This window comes from Schistocerca gregaria, chromosome 5 (genome assembly GCF_023897955.1).
Source record: "Schistocerca gregaria isolate iqSchGreg1 chromosome 5, iqSchGreg1.2, whole genome shotgun sequence".
In the NCBI taxonomy this organism is placed as follows: domain Eukaryota; kingdom Metazoa; phylum Arthropoda; class Insecta; order Orthoptera; family Acrididae; genus Schistocerca; species Schistocerca gregaria.
Genome location: NC_064924.1, coordinates 243,137,233 through 243,160,716, shown reverse-complemented (window position 1 = coordinate 243,160,716; position 23,484 = coordinate 243,137,233). Strand labels below are relative to the sequence as shown.

At 44.8% G+C, this 23,484-nt stretch overlaps 1 protein-coding gene and 1 pseudogene across 1 annotated transcript in view; one reads left to right on the top strand and one right to left on the bottom strand.

Annotated features, from left to right (window-relative positions):
• The window catches only part of LOC126273193 (uncharacterized), a 493,173-nt gene that overhangs the window by 100,145 nt on the left and 369,544 nt on the right, over positions 1-23,484 (bottom strand). The window contains exon 3 of the mRNA XM_049976718.1: positions 1,595-1,709. Within this exon, the coding sequence (XP_049832675.1) occupies positions 1,595-1,709 (115 nt within the window). The remainder of the gene's footprint in view (positions 1-1,594; positions 1,710-23,484) is intronic.
• LOC126274598 (5S ribosomal RNA) lies at positions 18,546-18,663 on the top strand (annotated as a pseudogene).

The window sequence follows — 23,484 nt, the reverse complement described above, 5'->3', positions numbered from 1 at the left end:
TTCTATTATACACACTATACCACCTGATCAGACGTAATAAAATGTGTAAATAAATAGTACCATATGAAAACTACAGTTATTTTTACTTCATGAACAATTATTGAATTGTGATGTACAGCCTTTTTTGAGGGAGATCTTCAAATATATTTAGCAGCGACTTTTCCAGGGCTACAGTGGACACTGTAGTGAATTTTCTGACGTTCAAGTAACGTTTATGGCTGCTGTACTATGAGATCTGCTTTTTACAAAATGGAGCTATCTATTTTTTCTGTGGCATTAGAAAGAGCGTTCGAAGAGGACTTCAGTGATTCAACAAATGTGGAACATGAACAAATGCTAATAAGATAACGGTCCCACAAACGCTGTCACTCCAGCAAGAGAAGAGGTGCCACCCATGTGTCCAACAGTACCAAATACGTATAAGCAAACGCGCAACTCAGGTACCGTTCGTCATTTTATTATGACTATCGTATCATGTGCTCAAAACGTTGAAAACTGAGCACCGATACGTGCTAAAACGCGGTTACAGACAGTGAATAAGACAAACAGAAACAGCAGAGTCTACATTTAAGTCTATGGACTGTTGTCAATATACACATTCAGGACAAAACGAAAGAGCGAATCCGCGTGATGTAAGCTTAAATAACTTTACCATTCCCTCATACACCCAAATAAATTTGTAGGATTTTCAGGTCTATAATCTACTAAATTAAATGGGTAGTTTGTGTGAGTTATTAACGTAAGTATATTTCTGTAATGTTAGTGTTACGGTTGATATGCTACACTGCCAGAGACAAAAATTTGATCAAACATCAAAACGTGGAACACAAGAAAATAAAAGAGTATAAAAAACGTCATAGTTCAAACGCCAAGAGCTGCTATGACGTTTTTCGAATATTTACAATCTGGGGACCACCTTCATGCAGCACAAAACAAAAAAGTATTGAAATATTTTAAAATACAGCGTACATTAGTAGGAATAGTAAATATTTTAGGAGGCTGTAGTATAGACTAATTCGAATGAACCATTCCGTAAAACATATGTCCACTTTTTGTTGGATACGGAGATACAGCTGTTAGACTGTAAGCCAAAGAAATACTCATTGCTGTTAAGCAAAGATGAATGATTAGTTTAATATCGACTTTCATTAATTCCTCGTCCGACTTCAATAAACTTTCTAACTGTGTTGACAACAAAACCGTACTGAAGTCGGAGGTGGGTTTTATGAAAATCACCTGTGAACACAATCACATTTGTCTTTGCTTGACACCTTTTGTGATTATTTGCTTAAGCTACATTCTAACAGGTGTAACCACAAAAAATTAGACCAACTTTATATGGAAAGTTTAGTTGAGATAAGTCTGTAATACCACCTGCGAAAATATTTAATATTCCTCCTGAAATACTTTGTATACTAGGCGATAACAAACATCCTAAGTATCTGAATTTTAACCATACATCTACATTTTTCGGGTCAACAACTCAGTGACGATTTCGAAAGACACTTGGGTAAGATAAAGTGTTTTACTTGAAACGTGACTTACTTAGAATTTGTGTGTAATATTACGACACTTGGATGAAGCTGGTACTCACGGCCAGAGGAAAGGCTCGTTGGGTCCGTTCCTCTTGAGGCCGATCCACACGTTGTTGGTGACGTCCAGCTCTCGCAGGTAGGCTCGCGTGGCGTCGAACTGAGCGCTCGTCTCCACTGTGGACACAACACAAATACGCGGTGCAAATTACACCCCAAACACATTGTTCGTACACTTCCAGGATTCACACGAATAGCTCTTTGCATTGAGTAGTTCGGGCTTAGCCGAGCACTCCCGTTGCTGCTGTGAGTGTAATTTGTCTCTCATCTCGAATAGGAAAGGAAGGGAAGAAACGACAGTGCCACCTCAAGCACAAATCTATTGCTTCTAATGGCTCTGAGCATTATGCGACTTAACTTCTGAGGTCATCAGTCGCCTAGAACTTAGAACTAATTAAACCTAACTAACCTAAGGACATCACACACATCCATGCCCGAGGCAGGATTCGAATCTGCGACCGTAGCGGTCGCTCGGCTTCAGACTGCAGCGCCTAGAACCGCACGGCCACTTCGGCCGGCAAGCACAAATCACTACTGTCTGTAACGTGCCTTGAGGAGTAGAAGTAGAAATAGCAACTGCGGCGCATTAACACAGAAAAGAAAAATAAGAGGAAGTGGGTCTGTTAAATACGGTTCGGCGTTATGGGCCGAGTTATTCAGCGCGGAATATTCCAATACTGGACTACTTTCAACATACTGCCAAGATTCACTCACTATTCTGATAAGCTACTATTTTCAAGACAGACATTTCGGCAGAAATATGAAGCCTAATTAGGTCCCCCACCCCGGTAACCCAGTCCAAATGATGCACATATAATTACGTAGCTTTACACTTTTAAATTTCACTCACTGAATTTTGCTACTCAGATTACCGTGAAATCACGGCCTGACGTCTTTCAATGCCAGTAAATATCATATTACGAGTAAAACATGACAGTGTTGGTTTTGAAACCTCCTGGCAGATTAAAACTGCGTGTCTCTCTTGCACTTTCCAATCGTCTCAGCTGTGCTAGGACTTCTGCAAGGAACTACGTATAAGGGAAGTGCCTTAGCCACAGGTCTGTGATACTGTCCGAATTAAAAGTGTGAAGATGATTTCTATGTCACGTCTGAAAAGCTCGATTGGCAAGATCATTGTCAATGACAGAGTCGGAACTCAATTCGAGTCTCGGTACGGCAAGGAAGCACGCTTTTTTGCGTAGTGAAAATTAACTCTAGAACGTGTGGCGTAGCGATATGCATGGACACTTAGGCAGCGACAAAATTTGTTTAGGCGTCTGTGATGCTCTGCCGAACGCGTTCTCATAGTGTCGTTCTGTGCTCGGTTGCTGTTACAGGCCCATATAGGCTCTCGTATACGCTTTGCAGATTGCCTAAATTAGACACTAACCGAGGAATTAATACAGCCAGTTGCCGTACACCAGTCAATATGACATTTTATAAAGCCTTTCAAAATGACAGTAGTCAACTGTTTGTCTGATTGTGCAGCCTTTATGTTCGCTACATATATGGTGCAAAAGGCTAATTGTAAGGCAGCCAGTTTTTCGTTACTGTAGAAAGATAAATTTACTATTAAATTTACTAATAAATCCCACTTGTTGTTCCATACAGTTTATTAATTGATGGAAAGGCAGTTCGTTTAGTAACAGGTCTAAGTGCTTCAAGTTAGCCCGTGTTTATGAAAAACTCATTTAGGTGAGAACTTTCTACGTCAGTAGGAAGAGAGAACATAAACCGCATCGCAGCAGACTTAGGGCGTGTCCTTCTATGGTGAACAAGAAAATAGCAGAAGCACATATTCGGTCTCCAATTATATGAATAGTGCGTTCCAAATGGATTTCAGTTAATAGAATTAAAAGTAACAGGCTCATTTTACGAATCAGAGCGATGGGCTTTTTCGCAATAACTGCTGCGGCAGACTTTACTTCCCATGTAAAACAACATTTTGCCTGCAATTTCAGTTACGTTTATAGCTACGAAGTATATTATGTTTAGTGAGAGGCTCAGTAGTTGAGTACCAGTCTTCAATGTGAAAACTCCAGATTTGTATCCCAATGCGGACTTGGCATTTGTTTCTGTCATTTTTAGCAATGACAGATCTTTGACCATACATGCACACTTTCTCAGAGTAACCACAAAAAGAAGCCTCTAATACCCAGCTTAAGGAACGCAAGCGCAATATTGTCGTCTGGGCAATACGGATAAATCGGCAGCAGCGTATTATGTGCAGGGATGTGCAGAGAGGCCATAGACAGTGAAAAGCACAAAAACTACTTTAACAGGAAATAAGAATTGGAATTAGACAAGTTGTGCACCTTAGTGCTACATAAAGCAAACAGCGACAACACTTTCACACTACAAGTTCCATAACACACATCGACGTGAGCTTAGGAGGCGATCTGATGAAGTTACAAACTGATCGTTTCGTGGATACTTGTAAACAGGTTAGGTTGATTTGGGGGAGGAGACCAAACTGCGAGGTCATCGGTCTCACGGATGAGGGATGGATGGGGAAGGAAATCGGCCGTGCCCTTTCAGAGGAACCATCCCGGCATTTGCCTGAAGCGATTTACGGAAATCACGGAAAACCTAAATCAGGATGGTCGAGCGCGGGATTGAACCGTCGTCCTCCCGAATGCGAGTCCAGTGTAAACATTTAGGTTCGCTGCTTTTGTTATAGATTATAACTGCTTATAAGTCGCTATAGCGCCTGGTAAAGTCTCTAGTATTGGAAGACGAAACGTTAGGCAGAAAAATATGCCTTGGACCACGCCTTAATGTCCATGAAATAAAAATCACGAAGGATATAATGATAGCCCAGTAACCGAGCGAGATGGCGCAGTGGTTAGACACTGGACTCGCATTCGGGAGGACGACGGTTCAATCCCGCGTCCGGCCATCCTGATTTAGGCTTTCCCTTATTTCCCTAAATCGCTCCAGGCAAATGCCGGGATGGTTCCTTTCAAAGGGCCGGCCGACTTCTTTCCCCGTCTTTCCCTAATCCGATGAGACCGATTACCACATTGTCTGGTCTCCTTCCCCAAAACAACCAAGATAGGCCAGTTTTTAGCTCTGACAATGATTTGATGATGTGAAAGTTGTACCGTGACGCGGAGCCCATTTTAAATTGGGTAAGTCGTTTCTTGGATCGTAAAAAGTTTCTTTATGTCAAAACGGAGATCAGACGTACAGATCTCGAGTGGAGTATCATGGCGTATGCTCAGAAACGCATTCTTTTTCAGCGCTGACTGAGTCCATCCCTTTGTCTCGAATGGGTCGCATCTTGTCACCCTGTTAGTTCGCTGTCACCTCCTGAACTTGCGCCCTGTCCGCTAAAAGCGGCCGTCTCAGTTGCTTGTGCACTAATTCCCTTAGTCGGTACTCTAGTAATAGGTCACTGACTTGTCGAGTTGCTGGCCGTACTGGCATAACCTGTTAATGCGATCGTTTGCTGACTCCCTTGCTGTAGCTTAGAAGTTCTGCTTGTGAGAAGGCTTCAACTGTTAAACACCAGCTGCCCCACGCATGATGGCTGCGCTATCAATGTTCCCTCCCGTACCAAGCCGTCTGCCCTGGTACGGACTGAGCTACTTTTGTGCACTCTAGCAGTGTTTTAGAGAAAAAAAAATACGCAAGCAAAAACGTGTAATATCCAGTGTGGAAATGACGACTATTGATGGATCTCTCCAATTTTAATTACAGGAAGTGTTTACTTTTAATATAACTAACCAGACAAGATAACTTTTTTTCTTGTTGCTTAGGAAACATATATTGCATTATTCTTATTTTATTTTGCTGTGTCGTACGTCAAAACTAACAATATTCCTGTATTTAATTGCGACCTACAAATGGTTCCACGCACTTCTAACAGTTTCATCCTCTTTGAAAAGAAAATTCATTTATATCGTACTAAGCACAATGCTAGTTGTGAACTTGAGTGTACTGTGCCCATACAATCAAAGGTCAAAATTTAAACAATTTTCCTCTTCTTTGCATTTATAATCCATGTGAATCACACGCAAATACAACAATTTCTGAAGACTTTTGCATCCAAATGTCTCGAAGACTTCTGACGGAAACAGACGACAGTTAGCTTGATTCACCTATTTGAACTTCGAGTGCTCCGGTTAGGAGCAAGTAAGACTCCGAGTGAAACGCCACGAGGGCTCCGGGGTCAGAAAGTCCTCTCCGTGAGCGGCACTTCTGCTAGAGACCTAATGGCGTGTTAGAGTTTCCCCAGTGGAAGGACTTCCTTAGGCTAAAGGGCTTGCTTCGTTCGCTGGTGGGGGCAAACATCTTGGTCGCACTCTCCTTCCTCACCTGGAACAGCTTATTCATCTGTCCTGCTCATCATACGGCGCATGGCTGCCGCATGACGATGTGTACAACGGTCAATCCTCTTCACTGCTGCAGCCCATTTCCTTCTCGCGCAGCCATAGTCGAACTTAGTGGTACTCTACAATGTTAAGTTACAGCGAACAGTTACGAATCCTTACCAAATACATTTACAGATAATCCTGTTGCTTAGTAACATCAGTAGAGTTTACGTGCTACTGTATGATAAATTAAACTTAAGTCCTACAAAAAAAGTCAGCAATATGAAATAGGGAGTAAGCAAAGAAAAACTACCGTAAAAAGTTTTTCAGGGAAACAGACAAATTATTAGAAAAATCTATCCGTAACGAGCTCAACGCCGGAAAATATTCCCCAAGGAAACAGAAAAAAGCCTGTTGGAAGTTTGATAAGATCGCATCGCCGTCTAGGTTGGACTCAGATGATACAGTTGCTGAAACGTTCGAAGAAAAGTTGAGTATCATCTCAAATAAATACTCCCCCCCCCCTCGCCCCCCCACTAATACCGTTATATTTTATGGTGTCTCTAATCGACCATCGATATGCTGGCGAAAATAGATGAGCAAAGCCGATGGTAGGCATAAAATGTCGTCCGAAATACTAAATGCTTTCTCCGAAAATTATTTTCAGCAATTATTTCAGAAGCCCACTGGAAGTGTAAATGGTTGCGAAAACATATATGATCTCGTAACACATATGAGCGAACAGGGAGCATCGTGGCAGATACAGAGATTAGTGACAACGAGGTGGTTGTAGTGAGACTGGATACCGTAACATCCAAACTCACCCAAAATAAACGAAAAATACATCTATTTAAAAAAGCAGATAAAAAATCGTTTGACACCTCCACAGACAACCTCCAACGTGGTTTAACTTCAAAGAAATGGTATCGACTGCAGTTACGAAATTAAAACCAATAAATTAATAAGTAACAGATCCCCCATGATAAACAAAACAGATCAGAACAGTGTCGCGTCTGCAGCTCGTGGTCTGGTGGTTAGCGACGCCGCTCTGCATCACGCGGTCCCCCTTAGATTCCCGGCGGAGTCGCGGATTTTCTCCGCCCAGAGACTTGGTGTATGTGTCGTCCTCATCATTTCATAATCATCCAGGAAAATGGCGAGACTTGGAAGTGTGCGGTTTGGAAATTTGCGCGCTGATAATCATGTCGCTGAGCGTCCCAAAAAACCAAAATCATCGTAATCATCATCAGAACACTTCGTAGAAGCAACGAATAACGCATGCCAAATTTAAAAGAACGCAAAATCCCTAAGATTAGTGAAGTTTTACAGTAGTTCGAACTTCAATGGACGATGCTTTTTATAGTTTCCACAGCGAAATTCAGTGTCGAAATCTGGCAGAAAATCTAGAGATATTCTCGTTGTATGTAAAGTACACGAATGGCAGGAGAAATTCAGTACTGTCACTGCACGATAGCAAGTCAGTGTTACGGACAACAGTGCTATTAAAGTGCAGTTAATAAAAACGGTTTTCCAAAATTCCTTCACCGAAAAGGCAAGTAAATATTCCAGAATTTGAATCAGTAACAGCTACCAACGTGAATAACTTAGAAATACACTCCTGGAAATTGAAATAAGAACACCGTGAATTCATTGTCCCAGGAAGGGGAAACTTTATTGACACATTCCTGGGGTCAGATACATCACATGATCACACTGACAGAACCAAAGGCACATAGACACAGGCAACAGAGCATGCACAATGTCGGCACTAGTACAGTGTATATCCACCTTTCGCAGCAATGCAGGCTGCTATTCTCCCATGGAGACGATCGTAGAGATGCTGGATGTAGTCCTGTGGAACGGCTTGCCATGCCATTTCCACCTGGCGCCTGAGTTGGACCAGCGTTCGTGCTGGACGTGCAGACCGCGTGAGACGACGCTTCATCCAGTCCCAAACATGCTCAATGGGGGACAGATCCGGAGATCTTGCTGGCCAGGGTAGTTGACTTACACCTCCTAGAGCACGTTGGGTGGCACGTGATACATGCGGACGTGCATTGTCCTGTTGGAACAGCAAGTTCCCTTGCCGGTCTAGGAATGGTAGAACGATGGGATCGATGACGATTTGGATGTACCGTGCACTATTCAGTGTCCCCTCGACGATCACCAGAGGTGTACGGCCAGTGTAGGAGATCGCTCTCCACACCATGATGCCGGGTGTTGGCCCTGTGTGCCTCGGTCGTTTGCAGTCCTGATTGTGGCGCTCACCTGCACGGCGCCAAACACGCATACGACCATCATTGGCACCAAGGCAGAAGCGACTCTCATCGCTGAAGACGACACGTCTCCATTCATCCCTCCATTCACGCCTGTCGCGACACCACTGGAGGCGGGCTGCACGATGTTGGGTCGTGAGCGGAAGACGGCCTAACGGTGTGCGGGACCGTAGCCCAGCTTCATGGAGACGGTTGCGAATGGTCCTCGCCGATACCCCAGGAGCAACAGTGTCCCTAATTTGCTGGGAAGTGGCGGTGCGGTCCCCTACGGCACTGCGTAGGATCCTACGGTCTTGGCGTGCATCCGTGCGTCGCTGCGGTCCGATCCCAGGTCGACGGGCACGTGCACATTCCGCCGACCACTGGCGACAACATCGATGTACTGTGGAGACCTCACGCCCCACGTGTTGAGCAATTCGGCGGTACGTCCACCCGGCCTCCCGCATGCCCACTATACGCCCTCGCTCAAAGTCCGTCAACGGCACATACGGTTCACGTCCACGCTGTCGCGGCATGCTACCAGTGTTAAAGACTGCGATGGAGCTCCGTATGCCACGGCAAACTGGCTGACACTGACGGTGAAGGTGCACAAATGCTGCGCAGCTAGCGCCATTCGACGGCCAACACGGCGGTTCCTGGTGTGTCCGCTGTGCCGTGCGTGTGATCATTGCTTGTACAGCCCTCTCGCAGTGTCCGGAGCAAGTGTGGTGGGTCTGACACACCGGTGTCAATGTGTTCTTTTTTCCATTTCCAGGAGTGTAGTTGTTCTCGGTGTAGCGAAGTAGCTTAAGTAAATTGATAAAGGCAAGTCTGCAGGTCCAGCTCGTATAACAGTCACAGGAGAACTTCGATTAGCAGTCGCCTTTGGGACCAGGAGTAGTCGGAACCCTTAAAAGTCAGATAATCAGAGGAGAATGAAACAAGTCATTTACAGGACTCAGAACGATGTGCTAAATCAATATTAGGTAAAAGAATTACGATTCTAATAAAGAGGAAGGAAAACAGTAATTTTTAGACAGTGAAAATCTATTTTAAATAGTGTATAAAGCGTTTTTGTTTGTTTCGTAAATGACTTTGTGGCTACATCACGCCATTGGTTTGGCCAAAATATGTCCACAGCTGTAGCGTTTGGCTGGCTGTTCCAAATATTTGAGGGCAGTCTCGAATGCATCCATTGCTGAGAAGTGGCTGATTTTCTCGTCTTCTTATTTTTCTTCATCATCTGATTTCTCTTTCTCAACATTATAAGTTACAGTTGCAAAACAAGATAGATGATCTGACTGTCTTCAATTGGTTTCGATAGCCATTCCTCTACATCAGTAGGCTGGCTACCATTCTAAAGAGTTTGAAAATCAGTGACTAAATCTGCAGTATCTGATTCATTAGTTACTGGAAGTTATTGCTTTTGGTTTAGGCTACAACAAACCTTCTTCCATGTTTTTTGTAGAGTGCTATCCTTGAGTTCTTCCTAAGCTTGATCACCTATGTAAATGGCATCTTTTATGTTGAGCTGTTTCATTGCTTCAATAGGATCACAACCCTCTGTTCGGCGCGAAGTGCATACGCATGGTTGGACACATACTTGGATAACCTGATGAGTCGATTAATCGAAGGCCGGATAATCGAGGGTCTTCTGTAAATTCCTTACAGAGTAAACTGATATAATAGCTCCATACTTAGTCATAATACATTATCGCTCGCTGGACGAAAGATATGTGCATAAAGACTGGAAAATTGCACGTCACATGAGCACTTAACACAGGAAACAGGAGTAATAGAAGTAATCCATATCACTGACCTCGATTTGCAGTAGGATATTGGAACGTACACGGTGCCTGAACATTATAAATTACCTCGAAGGAAATGATCTACTGGCAAATAGAACGGATCCAGAAAATATCATTCTTGTGCAACACAACTGTTTATCCTCATGAAGCAATGAGTGCTATCATCAGGATATCTCAACGGCAGAAACGTCACAGATCGTTGTAATAGATGGAAAGCCATCGAGTAAAGCAGAAGTGAATCTGGCGTTCCACAATGAAATGTTATAGGCAGCTTGCGTTTTATAATCTGCATAAATGATTTAGGAGACAATCTGAACAGCTATCTTGCGGATAATGCTGTGTTTTACTGTCTATTAAAGTTTCAGACGTTTAATATCCATTACCGAGCGGTGTAACTGGTGAGCTGTGTTACTGCTCAACTTAGGTGCTACAGAAACCAAAATTGCAATTTAACCACAGCTACTCAAAGGAGATAGGAAGTTAGGGATCTTTGATGATGGACAAACTTATGGTTGGTACATAATTTTAATTTCAGCTAAAGAACAAATTTCATTATTACCGAATTACAGAATGAGAATAAAAATATAAAAATTTAATTCGGACCTTTGTCCTTTTAAGAAAATATACAACTGACTTTAACCGTCTGCCTTTTTTATTCTTTTTTTTTTTTAAAAAAAAAGATGTAAATGGAACTACCAAGTCTTTAAATTTTGGACGCTTGTCCTTCACCTAACTTAGAAAAACTACGTGATTAGATCATGAATTAATATAAAAAACAGTATTTTAAAGATAATAATTAGATCTGATTGCAAAAGGGTCACAGACATCACCACCATAAGCACACTATTCAGCTCATTGCTTACGTAACCAAAATTTCCACAACACTAATGATTCACCTTGAGTTATTTATGAAAAGCTCTCGTCTGTACCGGCGGACATGCCGGATATTTAACTAAAGGATGGAAGAGCGGCCTATACACGGTGGTACTCGGAACAAACGAGTAGAGAGCAACCGCCAAGCAATTTCAAAGATGATCAGGCTGCAAGCCAGAGCAGAAAACACGCCCAACACACACACGATCTCAGCTGCCCGCCAGGGCGACAAACCCCATCTGCCCCACATACCAGACCATTTCTGCAACAGCAAATAATACACGCGGCAGACAAATTCAACTTGTGATTCACCTTTTTCAAAACCATGCAAGGCTTACCAACTACGTGACTATCTGTAATATAACTGAAAACCCAACTGAAATATTTACTGAATAAAAGAACAATTAAAATTACACTTACTTAACAAAAACTCTGCCCTTCATATTAAAAGAAAGTCTAAAACCAAAAGTGGGCGAAGAGCACACTAATTAACATACTAAATCAAATTAACAGTGCAAGGAACCTTTAAAACAAGCAGTAAAATTATGTTCCCTTTTGCATTTGCCGAAATAATTAGACTCCGCTCCGCGGAAACAACACTTCGAGGCCTTAGACCTAGTAAGTTCCGTATAACACTCTCTTATTCAAAACCATCCTTAACTGATCTCCAGTAGATACAACATGCCACCACAATTTTCACAAATCTTCAGAGGTTAACAGCAGAATATGAATCACATGTAACTTCATGCTTCCAGTTAGGCGATGAGAAGATGTCCAGCATGAGATGACGGACCCGCCACCGTTTCGCACGCAAAGGCGTCGACTAATGAGCACCCTACACCCGGCGCGCGACAAAAGGGCAAAGACGGCGAGGACGGCGAGCCCCAGGCACAGCGGATCGAGACGAGGGCCTGCCCTCAAGACATGCTGCCGACCGGAGAGATACCCCCGCCACACGTCAAGCCGGAAAATCAAAGGCGGAACAGTCAGAGATAAGACCAGACGTGTGTCCGTATCAGCAATGCAAGTGGAGCATAACTAGTGCCAGTCGCCACGGCTCAACTGGCAGTAGTGACAAACGTACTGAGCCGTGGAAAAAATTGCTGCTTTGAAGAGTGCGCCACAGCGCGTAGTGTGAAGCAGTCGCCCTCCGTTTCTGGCGGTGGCACCGCTGTGGCAATCGCAGCTTTGGTGTCTCCCTCTGGTGGGAAAAGGGAAAGATTGCCTGCTCACGTGCATTTAAGGGGCGCTATGAGCTCGCCAGTCGGTCAGTCTCTCGTCCTCAAATTGCTAGTCTGTGTCTCGTCCGCATTTGTTAGGCAGTTAGTGTCTCTCTGTCGTTAGGAGTGCTAGTATGTCTGTCGTTCGGATCAACCTTTAAAGCCGGCAAAATGAGAGTCTTTCCACTCCGCCAGTAAGAGAACTCAGCGAGTGGTCACCCGGTCGGGGCTTAGCTCCTGCATTTGAGTCTGCGCGTTAGGCTGCCAGTCTGCTCGAGTCTGCTCAGGCAATGGTCATTGGCGATTGGATCGATCGGTTGGTTGGTCGCGCACTGAGACACAAGATGACTTGTATGTCTTGAGCGTCGGCGCATGTGAGGTCGCAACGTAGTCCAGTGGGCCGCGGCGTATAGCGAGGGGTAGTGACTTCGCGGTCGACACGAGAGCAACAGGAGTCAACACACGACATCAGTCTGGCCGGTGCGAGCTGCGACGCCGTGAGACGGGAGATCGGCGTGCCTTCCTGCGCCCGTTGAAGCGGCTGGCAGCGGACGGTTCGGGAGAGCGATTTGGGGGTGCTGCGCCAGGTCTTCTCCAGAAATCGCAGTTTATTAAAAGTTAAGTGATTCGTGATAGGTTGTTTGATTTACTCTTGTTAAATTCTACTTGTTTTCTTGGTGAGGTCAGCAGCCGTTTTGCTTTGGGGTCGTCTCACCATTCTTCTCTGTTTGCCCACCCGCAGGAAAATGGTTGTTTATAAATTGGGTGATCCATTTTTCCCTTGTGGAGTAGGGGCGGGTTAGAGCAACCTGCGGTTCGGGTTGTTCGGTAATCTCCCTATCAATCTACCGTACGTTAGTAGCTGCCTCTGTCATGTTTGTCGGATTTGGTGTGTTAACGAATTTATTGCTGGGAGTATAGCGGCCTAATACCTGAAATATGTTTTGATCTTTGGAAACTTTAATATTATTGCCTATGATCTTGAGAGGTGGTATCTGTGTACTATAGAGCATCTTAAGTATTGTTTGGCCAACCTTGTGGAATTTTATATAAAATTGCATTTCATGGGATTTTATTTAAATGATCATTTTAGTACATAAAGTTGCCACCCTTTCACCGTAAGACTTTCCTTAGAAGTTAAAATCAAGTTGCACCTTCGGTAGCGAGGTTAATATTTTAATTGTTAGTGTTTTGTACCATTTCCATCCCTCCTAAGGGGAGTGCATAGTTTGTGTCCTTGTGTAAAGTGTTAAAACTCTTAGTTTAAAGTTATCTAGTGTGTTGCAGATTTGCACCAGTATAGTCTTTCAGAGGCTGTTGTGAGCCGTCGTAACTACGGCCGTGTGGAAAGGGAGCGTCAAGGTTCTCTGCACGAAAGCTCATATTGTCAAAACTTGTTTCTTTCTGTCTCTGAATAAATTGTAACTTTGAGGGTGCTTTCTGATGATAGTTTTAAATCCGTTTCTTTTAAAAAAATGCTTTTAGGCACTATTAAAGTGAAAAAAATCTCCAATTGTTAAAAGGAATTTGGTTATGATTTCATCAGTTACTCCCTGGCAACTACTTCCACGCTTACATAGTGTGAGTAAATGTGTTAATGTTTTTGATGAATCGTTAGTAAATAAAATAAATTCTTAAGAATACTCTTTGAAAATAAATCACGGTTCAAATACTTTGCAATAACAAGTATTAACATGAGTAAAACTACATACAGCTTATGAGTCTCAATGACCACACAACCTGATAACAGAAACGTCTATCCTCGACAGTGCCTAACAGGTGCACACTAGGACGAAATCCATAAACATCGGTGTTCTGAGGAGCACGTAGGATAAGCAACGACACTTTCCCATGAGGCGATGATCTCTTGTGCTGTCACATGCAGGTACCTCACGGCGAGGGCGATATGACACCTTGGAGGGCAGTGGCAGGCGTTTGGTTCGTGTCGGAGATTTGTAGCGGCTGTTGGTCGGTCGGAGCTTGGTCCGCAACTGGTCCTCGATTCGCCGCTGCTAGATCTTCAGTGAAGTCCTCCGAAGGTGATGGAGTTCGCAGCAGGAAGCGTTTTCGCTCCCATGCCAGTGAAGAACGTGGTATTCTGATTTTGATTATCTTCTGTTGTTTCCAGCTGTTTGATTTCGTCTATATAGGCTGCTTGCACGACGATGAGATGTGACCCTTTGTTGTAACGCTACACTGCATCTTTCGATCCAGTGTCCGTATCGTCATGTTTCTGGATTGCCGTGTCTTCGAATAAAAGGTATGTGAAATCGTTCGGAAACAGTCTTGCAGGGGTGGGACTTGCGCGATATCGTGGAGTGGTCTGAATGGAAAGTCTTCCCCCGGTCGGCGGCGGCGTACTCAAGGGTAGGGCAGGGCAGCGCCTTATACAGGGGACATCGAGACGTCGAGGAAGAGTGGAAGTCGGATTTAGCAGGGGTAGAGCTTGCAAAAGCGAATTCAGTGCTCGCATGTCACTACCTGGATTTCCTAGCGCGAGGCTGACGATCCAGAATGACGCCGAAATAGCGCGCCGTCGGCCTCCAGGGGATAGGACTGCCGCCGACTTTGAGAGGTAGCAGATTTTCTGGAATGGCACGGAGTGTGACCATCAGGAATTGTGTTTTCGCGCCGTTGAACTCGAGGCGCCACTTTAGGGCCCACTCGGTGAGAGTGTTAGTAGCGAGTTGCAGTCGACGTCGGAGGGTGTCGGTGTTCACGCTCCTGCTGTACAGCGGCTACTGTCAGCGCAGAGAGCTAGCTGGGCGCGGTCAATCTTCGGCTTGTCCGGTGTATAAAGTGTGCACACGAGCGGTCCTGAAACCGAGCCCTGTGGCACACGTGCTCGGATGCGACGAACTGTACTCAGTCCAGACTCTGCTCTCCATGGAAGGTCCTTCAGTGTAGGTATGAGCATATGAGGCAAACATACGATGCCGGCACCCGCTACTCGAGTAATCTGAATGGGAAGCTGGTGTGTGAGACGCTGTCAGACGCTCGCGAGACATTCAGGAACACCGCACTGAAGTACTCAGGGCATTCCATCGCACCGAAGGCCTCTTCAACAAGCTGCAGAAGTTAATGTTCCTGCAAGTGGACTTGGTGGAACCAGAACTGCTCCTCAGGTAAAAGACCTTCTGTGGCAACGGCCTTGTAGTCGCTTGAGGTTGACTCGCTCGAAAACCTTACTGATCCCCGGCGAAGACTGTGCGAAACGAACATCCTCCCCGTCTTCGCGATGGCCACTATCTCGACTTGTCTCCACGTCAGTGGGAAGAGATCGCTTGAAAATCGGAAGCAAGCAGTGGTAGCTTCAGGAAGCATCCACCTCAAGATGGCGTTGGTTGTTTCGTCAGGGCCAGTCGCTTCCCTGGTGTGGAACTACTCAGGATCAGTGAAACTTGGTCATCTGATGTGCCATTTACCTCTCAAGGTAGTGTGGAAGTCAGCCTGCCATCAGCGCAACGCAGCTAGCATTCATTGGATCCTCTACTAGTGTCCTCGAGAACATCAGCTTTTGCGTTACGTTTACAAACAGTCCGATTTCCATCGTCGAGCGGAAAGACGCGCTGGATGCGGCGGAAGAAGTATTTGGTCGTTCACGAGCCTGAAACGTCGTCGGCTGGAGTGTGTAGATTACACACTCTCAATTTTGGCGTGTTCCAGTAGGCACCTTGATGCCCTGTTGGAGACGATTCACCAGCCTCTTATTGGCAGGAAGTCGCGTACGCTGTCATTCCCGGTACACAAAGTTATTCCCAGTGATTTGCGACAGAATGTCCAACGGCATCTGGCGTGAGTTGTCACGACTTACGCATGGTAAGGGTGGCGCAGCTTCTCAGACTGCCGTGAACGTGGCGCTGGTGAAGTGTAGGAGAGCTTCAGTGATGTCCGTTTCTGATGGAGTAGGAGAGGTGGCAAGTGTTTTCGTCATGGCGTCGCGAAAGTGGTTCCAATGGACTCCCAAGATCAAAATAATGCTCGTGACAGCTGCAGTGGATCCAGATCTATGTTGTAGACAACAGGAACATGGTCACAGGAGACAGCATTCCACATAGAGGCTGTGATCTGTTGCGAGATGTTCTTAACGACTGAGGTGTCAATGGCGTCTGGTGGGAAAGATGATCGGATCATAAGATACGATTACGATGGCTTCATGAGGTTCTGATGCTTGCATGAAGTGACTGCCGTCGGTAGTAGTGATTCTGGAATCCCAGATGACGTGTTCTGAATTGAAGTAGCCGGAAATGAAGATTTTTTCTAGTTAGACTGAGCAAGGTGTCAGGTCCGTCGGATCCAGGGCGCGAGATAGCGGCTTGTAGACTGCAATGAATGTGATGGAGCCCATTGATGAACGCACGACGTGGCCTCTAGCTTGGCCAGCTGCTGTAGCTGTAATTGGTTATGGCAAATTCTGTTGCAGACATAAACAGGGGTACCACCATCTGCCGTCAGCCTATCTGTTTAGAAACAAGAGAATTTTGGTACTTTGAAGTCGATTCCTGGCTTAAGGTGGGTTTCGCTTATCAAGTAGACGTCGGTGGCTTCATCGTCGAAGAATTGGCGTAGTTCGCCAGCTTGTGTCTGGCCGCCATTTAAGGTCCACGTGGTGACTGCCAATCCTTTAGCGCTATCCATTATAAGACTGTGAAGGTTTGCCACTGGTAACTGCCAGCACGACACTATTGGGTGCAGCGAGGAGTTGCTGAGAGAACAACTCGATCAGCTCAGCTACACCGTTCACGAGTGCACAGAGCTGCGTGATGAGAACGCTCAAGTCAGGCAGGGAGGCAGCTGCTGCAACGACGGCGCTGCTACAAGGAGCAGGGACCACCTCTGTGCGACAGCTCTGGTATCAAGCTTCATGTGTGCTCTCTTCTTTTACTCTCTAGTCTTGCGTCGAGTTGAAGGGAGGAATATCGGAATACGGTAATTCTTAAGGCGCCTCTTACCGTACTGTAGCAGTGGCAGTACGAAGTAGGTGTTGCCGATACATCATGAGTAGTGGTCTCAGATGGGGCGAGCATGATGTCAACGTCCCTGAAGCTGCATGAGCGAATGTGAAGCCAAGACGAGCCTTGGCTGATTTCTTCGTTCGTTATGGAACAGATGGTTGTCCACGGTGGCGGGAAATGGAGCGTTTCCAAACCTCGCAGTATCTGTAGCTTGCAAAGCAGCTGCCGCCACGGAGGGCGCATGGTGGGGTCTTTTTAGAGAGGATAGTCTCGTCTGGTGTCATTTCCGGCACTTTTCACATATTCCTCCAGTATCGAGCAGTGCCAGGTAAAGTGGCTGAGGCCTTGACAGCGGAACAATTGGACTGTTGCTCGCTTGGCTCGTAAATCTTCCGTCTGTACCAAGCCTTCAGCAAGGCGTGTGAGCTGGTAAAGTTTCCTGTTTTTCAGTGTTTGTGACGATGATCAGGAAAAGCACATATCTCGCGTGATCGAGGCTGCTTCATCTTCACGACAGTGCGCACGTGGAACCCCACGTCAAGAAGGTCTTCTTGGATGTCTTCATTCTCCATGCTTCAGGACGCGGTGGGGATTGGAGACGTGCTTATAGAAAGGGATCTGCCTATCAGACGTCTCCTGCGTGACTCGGCCGTAGTCATCAGCCGATCGGAGCGTGATCTTGTAAGCTCCCTGCCCCCCACCTCTACAGCTTCTGAGATGTTGGAGTTGACTCTAAGGTTCCTTGAATTGTAGTACAACCGACGGAAGAGAAGGATCCCTCTTGGGCGCAATCCCAGCCTGCGGTAAAGATCGAGCGAAAGCACTGGAGACGTCGGCTAGCAGCGACATGGATATCTGAATTCTGCACCTAGGTCTTCGCGGTTTGATGAAACCGTCAGTGTCGGGAGCAGGCGTCTGCTTCGCCTTCTTCTGTAACGTGAACTTCTGCCACCAATCGGTGCGTAGTTCTGTGGACTGCATGTCTTCTGGGTCCGGAGTGGCGCTGCGAACGAATCCTGAATGATGTCCGTTTCGGTAGTCGTCGGAAGTGGGGGATCAGAGGGGACGCCGAAAGGCGATCTGCTACACCCTTCGCTCCTTCAAGGCACCGGTCATCATTCATTTGTGTCACAATGCGGAATCGATTGATGACGTTGAGTCGACTTGACTGACTCTACCTGTTGTGCTAACAGGATGTCGCGGGACGAGTCAGACGGAAGACTGTATGCGCGGTGTCAAATGGACACTTTACAGAGCGGACGAAAATAGGGGTCAGCGGCTGCTGCATTGTGTACCGCGAGCTGCTCGCCATGTAGTGAGTAACGCAGCTTGCGGTGCAAAGACGCTATGATGGCTGCAGAAGGCTTGATGATAAACAACTTAGCGACTCTTCTACTGACACATCCTCTGAGCTTATACGGAGGCGGGACGTGGCCTGCGAAGCGTATTCGTATGTGTGGTGGCCGAGTATGCAGGGGCGTAGCCCTGCATCCACTGCAAGTAGATCAGAACCTATTGCGAAATGGGGCAACTGCCTTGCCGCAGCGGATACACCGGTTCCCGTCAGATCACCGAAGTTAAGCGCTGTCGGGTGTAGCCGGCACTTGGATGGGTGATCATCCGGGCCACCATGCGTTGTTGCCTTTTTTCGAGGTGCACTCAGCCTCGTGATGCCAATTGAGGAGCTACTCGACCGAACAGTAGCGGCTCGGGTCAAAGAAAACCATCGTAACAACCGGGAGAGCGGTGTGCTGACCACACGCTCCTGCTATCCACATCCTCAGTTGAGGATGACACGGCTGTCGGATGGTCCCGATGGCCCACTTGTCGTCTGAAGACGGAGTGCTATTGAGAAATGAGTTAGACAAAATATCTGTATGAGGCCAAAACTGGCAATTGACCCTACATAATAAAAATGTCAGGTCATCCACGTGAGTAACAACTTATATAGGAACGATTTCAAAGATAATATTGTGCGGAAAGTGAACCAAACACCACGTTTTATTGGCAGGACACTCAGAAGATGTAAGAAATACATCAGACTGCCTACACTACGCTTGTTCCTCCTCTGCTAGAGTATTGCTGTGCGAGAATGGACTTTGAAAAAGTTCAAAGAATAGGGAGAGAGAGTCACGGATATGCCACGCAAGTTTGGGTTGCAATCATTATAAAAAAAAGCCTTTTTCGCTGCTGCACCATCTTTTCATGAAGTTTTAATCTCTAATATTCCCCTCAGAATGCGAAATTATTTTGTTGATGCCCTTACATACGGTAGAAATGATTGTAATGGAATAAGAGGGATCAGCCTCGCACGAGAAGATTCGATTGTTCGTTTTTCAGGTTCACTGTTCGAGAGAGGAACGGTAGACAGATAGTGCGAAAGATGTTCAATGAAAACTCTGCCACCCAGTTAAGTGTGAATTGGTGTTGGTGTTGGTTAGTGTTTAACGTCTCGTCGACAACGAGGTCGTTAGAGACGGAGCGCAAGCTCGGGTTAGGGAAGGATTGGGAAGGAAATCGGCCATTCCCTTTCAAAGGAACCATCCCGGCATTTGCCTGAAACGATTTAGGGAAATCAGGAAAACCTAAATCAGGATGGCCGGAGACGGGGTTGAACCGTCGTCCTCCCGAATGCGAGTCCAGTGTGCTAACCACTGCGCCACCTCGCTCGGTAAAGTGTGAATTGCAGAGTAGGTGTAATCTAAGATCATTATCAAACAAGAACAGTATCTTTGAACCTCCTCCTTTACCCTTAAACATTTTCTGTCATGTCTCGGTTACAACTTGCATGCCAAGCCTGTGCTTACTGCTGTGGGCAGTATATAGTACGTGGTTTGCGGGAAATTTCGATTTCATTCATCCTCTACAATCATGAATCATTAACGAAGAGTTTGTTCGGTTACTAACAGACATCTGTCTACAGATACTACAGCGCAAAATACTCTTACGTTTTGAGCTACGTGTAAAAGGCTAATATTTTCGTCATAATAATAAGAAAAACAACATAATTTTATAGACGTTGGCAAGACGCTTGAACGATATCGTGGCAAAGAGACGAAGTTGTATCATCAGTCCGAATAATGGCGATTTAACACTCCACGCCAGGTTTCTTGTGTTTCATCGGTTTGAATTTGCCTACTGTATGTGTCGTGGTCTCTTCTATAATTTTTATCCTTCCCTCTACCCCTACCAATTTCCTCCATTAACAAACTGACTAATCTTTGGTCCCTTAGGACGCGTCCTATCAAACTATCTGTTGATCAATTTGAGCCTTAGAGCTCTTTTCCCCCTTGTTGGGTTCAGAACCTTCTCGTTAGCTATCCGATCTATCCATCTGATCTTCAGCACTCTTCATGTAACACTACAAATTTCATACGTTTCTCTGCTACCCTTGTCTGTACTGCTTATCGCCCACGTCGAACTTAACACAAAACGCTATATTGTCCCTTTGCGATACCATGACCTTTCCATTAGTTATACATTAAAACCATCTAACCTGCAGCATTCTTCAGGTAACCCCATACATTTCAGAGGCATCTCTTCTATGCTTATCTGTATTGCTTATCGTCCACATTTCACTGCCATACAAGGCTGTACCCCAGACAAACATTTTCAGAGAAGACTTCCTGACAATGACATTAACAATTTTCTCTTTGTCAGAAAGTTGTTCTCGCTGCTACAAGTCCGAATTTCATATCCCATTTTCTATTGAGGTCGCGATTTATTTTGCTTATATTCATTATGATCATCTTATAACCTCTTTCAAGACACTATCCTTTTCCTTAATCTGATATTCCAAGTCATTTGCCATCTCTTTAGTCTTTTTATTTCTTCTCCAATCGATTTAATTCCTTTCCCAATCATCTCCCTGGTTTCGTTAACTAATTTTTCTATATTCGGCCAGAATAATTTTGGGGATAGCCTACAGACCTGTCTCGGCTGTTTTTCATCTATTGCCTCCATTTCACATCCTACGGCTCTTATAACTGCAATTGGGTTTCTGCCCGAGTTGAAGATGACCTTTGCAGCGGATGTTTTATACCTGATAAAGTCTAGAATCTAAAAGAGTGTGTGCCAATCAACATTGTCAAAATCTATTTTATAAAGCTAAAAATAGTATAAATAGAGTTTATTTAAATTTAACCTAGCTTATAAGGGACGCCGTAAGGTTAATATTGCTTCACATTTGTCCGGAAGCCGATCTGCTCGTTCTCCAGATAGACCTCTGCTGGTTCCTCCACTCTTCTGTAGAGAATTTGACTTAATGCTGTGCAACTGCGATTTGCGAAACTTGTCTGTTGCATGGAGTGAGGGAATTCGCCTGTTAGTAAGTGCCTTATTTGAAATTGGGCGCTTCAGTCTGCTACGGTCGCAGGTTCGAATCCTACCTCGGGCATGGATGTGTGTGATGTCCTTAGGTTAGTTAGGTTTGTGTAGTTCTAAATTCTAGGGGACTGATGAGAGATGATGTTAAGTCCCATAGTGCTCAGAGCCATTTGAATCATTTGAAATTTGAATTATAACGTTCTTCTCGAAGGCCGAGATTATTTCGCCTGTCTGATATAGCCTGCTTACAACATAGAAAATTTTTCTCTTGGTTGGTTTCTAAATCTATATATATATATATATATATATATATATATATATATATATATATATATACTCTGCAAACCACCGTGAAGTGCATTGTACTAGTGACTGGGGTTTCTTCCCGTTCCATTCACGTATGGAGAGTGGGAAGACTGATTGTTAGAATGCGTCCATTGTAAGGCTCACCCAGGAGCAGATACAGACTCAGATCGGAATGCAGTAGTGATGAAGAATAGGCAGAAGTTAGCCAGGAAGAATCAATACGCAAAGAAGTGGGATACGGAAGTACTAAGGAATGGAGAGATACGCTTGAAATCTCTAGGGCTGAAGGTACTGCAGTAAGAAATAGCTCAGTAGGCAGTACAATTGAAAATGAATGGACATCTCTAAAAAGAGCAATCACGGAAGCTGGATAGAAGAACATAGGTGCAAAGAAGTCAACTGCTAAGAAACAATTGGTAACAGAAAAAAAATAGTTCAGCAGATCGATGAATGAAGAAAGTACAAAAATGTTCAACGAAATTCAGGAAAACAGAAATACAAGCAACTGAGGAATGAAATACAAGGAAGTTCGGGGAAGCTAAAACTATATGGTTGCATGAAAAATGCAAAGAAATCTAAAAAGAAATTATTATCAGAAGGACTGACTCAGCATATCACTGTTACATGCAGAAGAGAAAGCGGATAGGAGGAAAGGTTACATTGAAGTCCTCTATGGGGGGGGGGGGGGGGGGAAGATTTGTCTGATGTGACAGAAGAAGAAATAGGAGTCGATTTAGAAGAGATAGGGGATCCACTATTAGAATCAGAATTTAAAAGAGCTCTGGAAGACCTAAGATCAAATAAGACACCAGGGACAGATAACATTCCATCAGGAATTCTAAAATCTTTGGGGGAAGTGGCAAGAAAGCGACTATTTACGTTGGCGAGTACAATGTATAAGTTTGGCGATATACCATCTGACTTTCGGAAAAATGTTATCCACACAATTCCGAAGATTGCAAGAGATGACAAGTGCCAGAATTATTGCACAACTACGTTAACAGCTCATGCATCCTAGTTGTGACAAGAATAATACACAGAAGAATGGAAAAGAAAATTGAGGATGTGTTAGATGACGAACAGTTTGGCTTTAGGTAAAGGATCCAGATGTTGCGGTTGATGTTGGAGGCAAGACTAAAGAAAAATCAAGTCACGTTCATAGGATATGTCGACCTGGAAAAAGCGTTCGACAATGTCAAATGGTGCAAGAAATTCTGAGCTATAGGGAGAGACGGGTACTGAGATATGGGTAATATACAGCATGTACAAGACCCACGAGGGAATAACAAGAATGGAAGTCCGAGAACGAAATGCTCGGATTAAAAGGGTCTTTCGTCTTTACATCGAAGAAACAATGATGTATACAAGAGAAAGGTTCAGAAGTGGAATTAAAATTCAAGGTGAAAGGGTATCAGTGATGAGATTCACTGATGATATTACTATCTTCTGTGAAAGAGAAGAAGAATTACATGATCTGCTGAATGTAATGAATAGTCTAATGAGTACAGAATACGGACTGAGAACAAATCGAGGTAAGACGAAAGTAATGAGAAGTAGCAGAAATCAGAACAACGAGAGACTTAACATTAAGATTGATGGCCACGAAGTAGGTAAAGTTAGGGATTTCTACTATATAGGCAGCAAAATAACCAATGAATGTTGGAGCAAGGAGTACACCAAAAGCAAAGTAGCACTGCCAAAAAAGGCAGCCTGGCCAAGAGAAGTCTACTACTTTCGCTCATAGGCCTTAATTTGGGGAAGAAATTTCTGAGAATGTACGTTTGTAGCACAACATTGTGTCGTAGTGAGAGATGGACTGTGGGAAAACCGGAA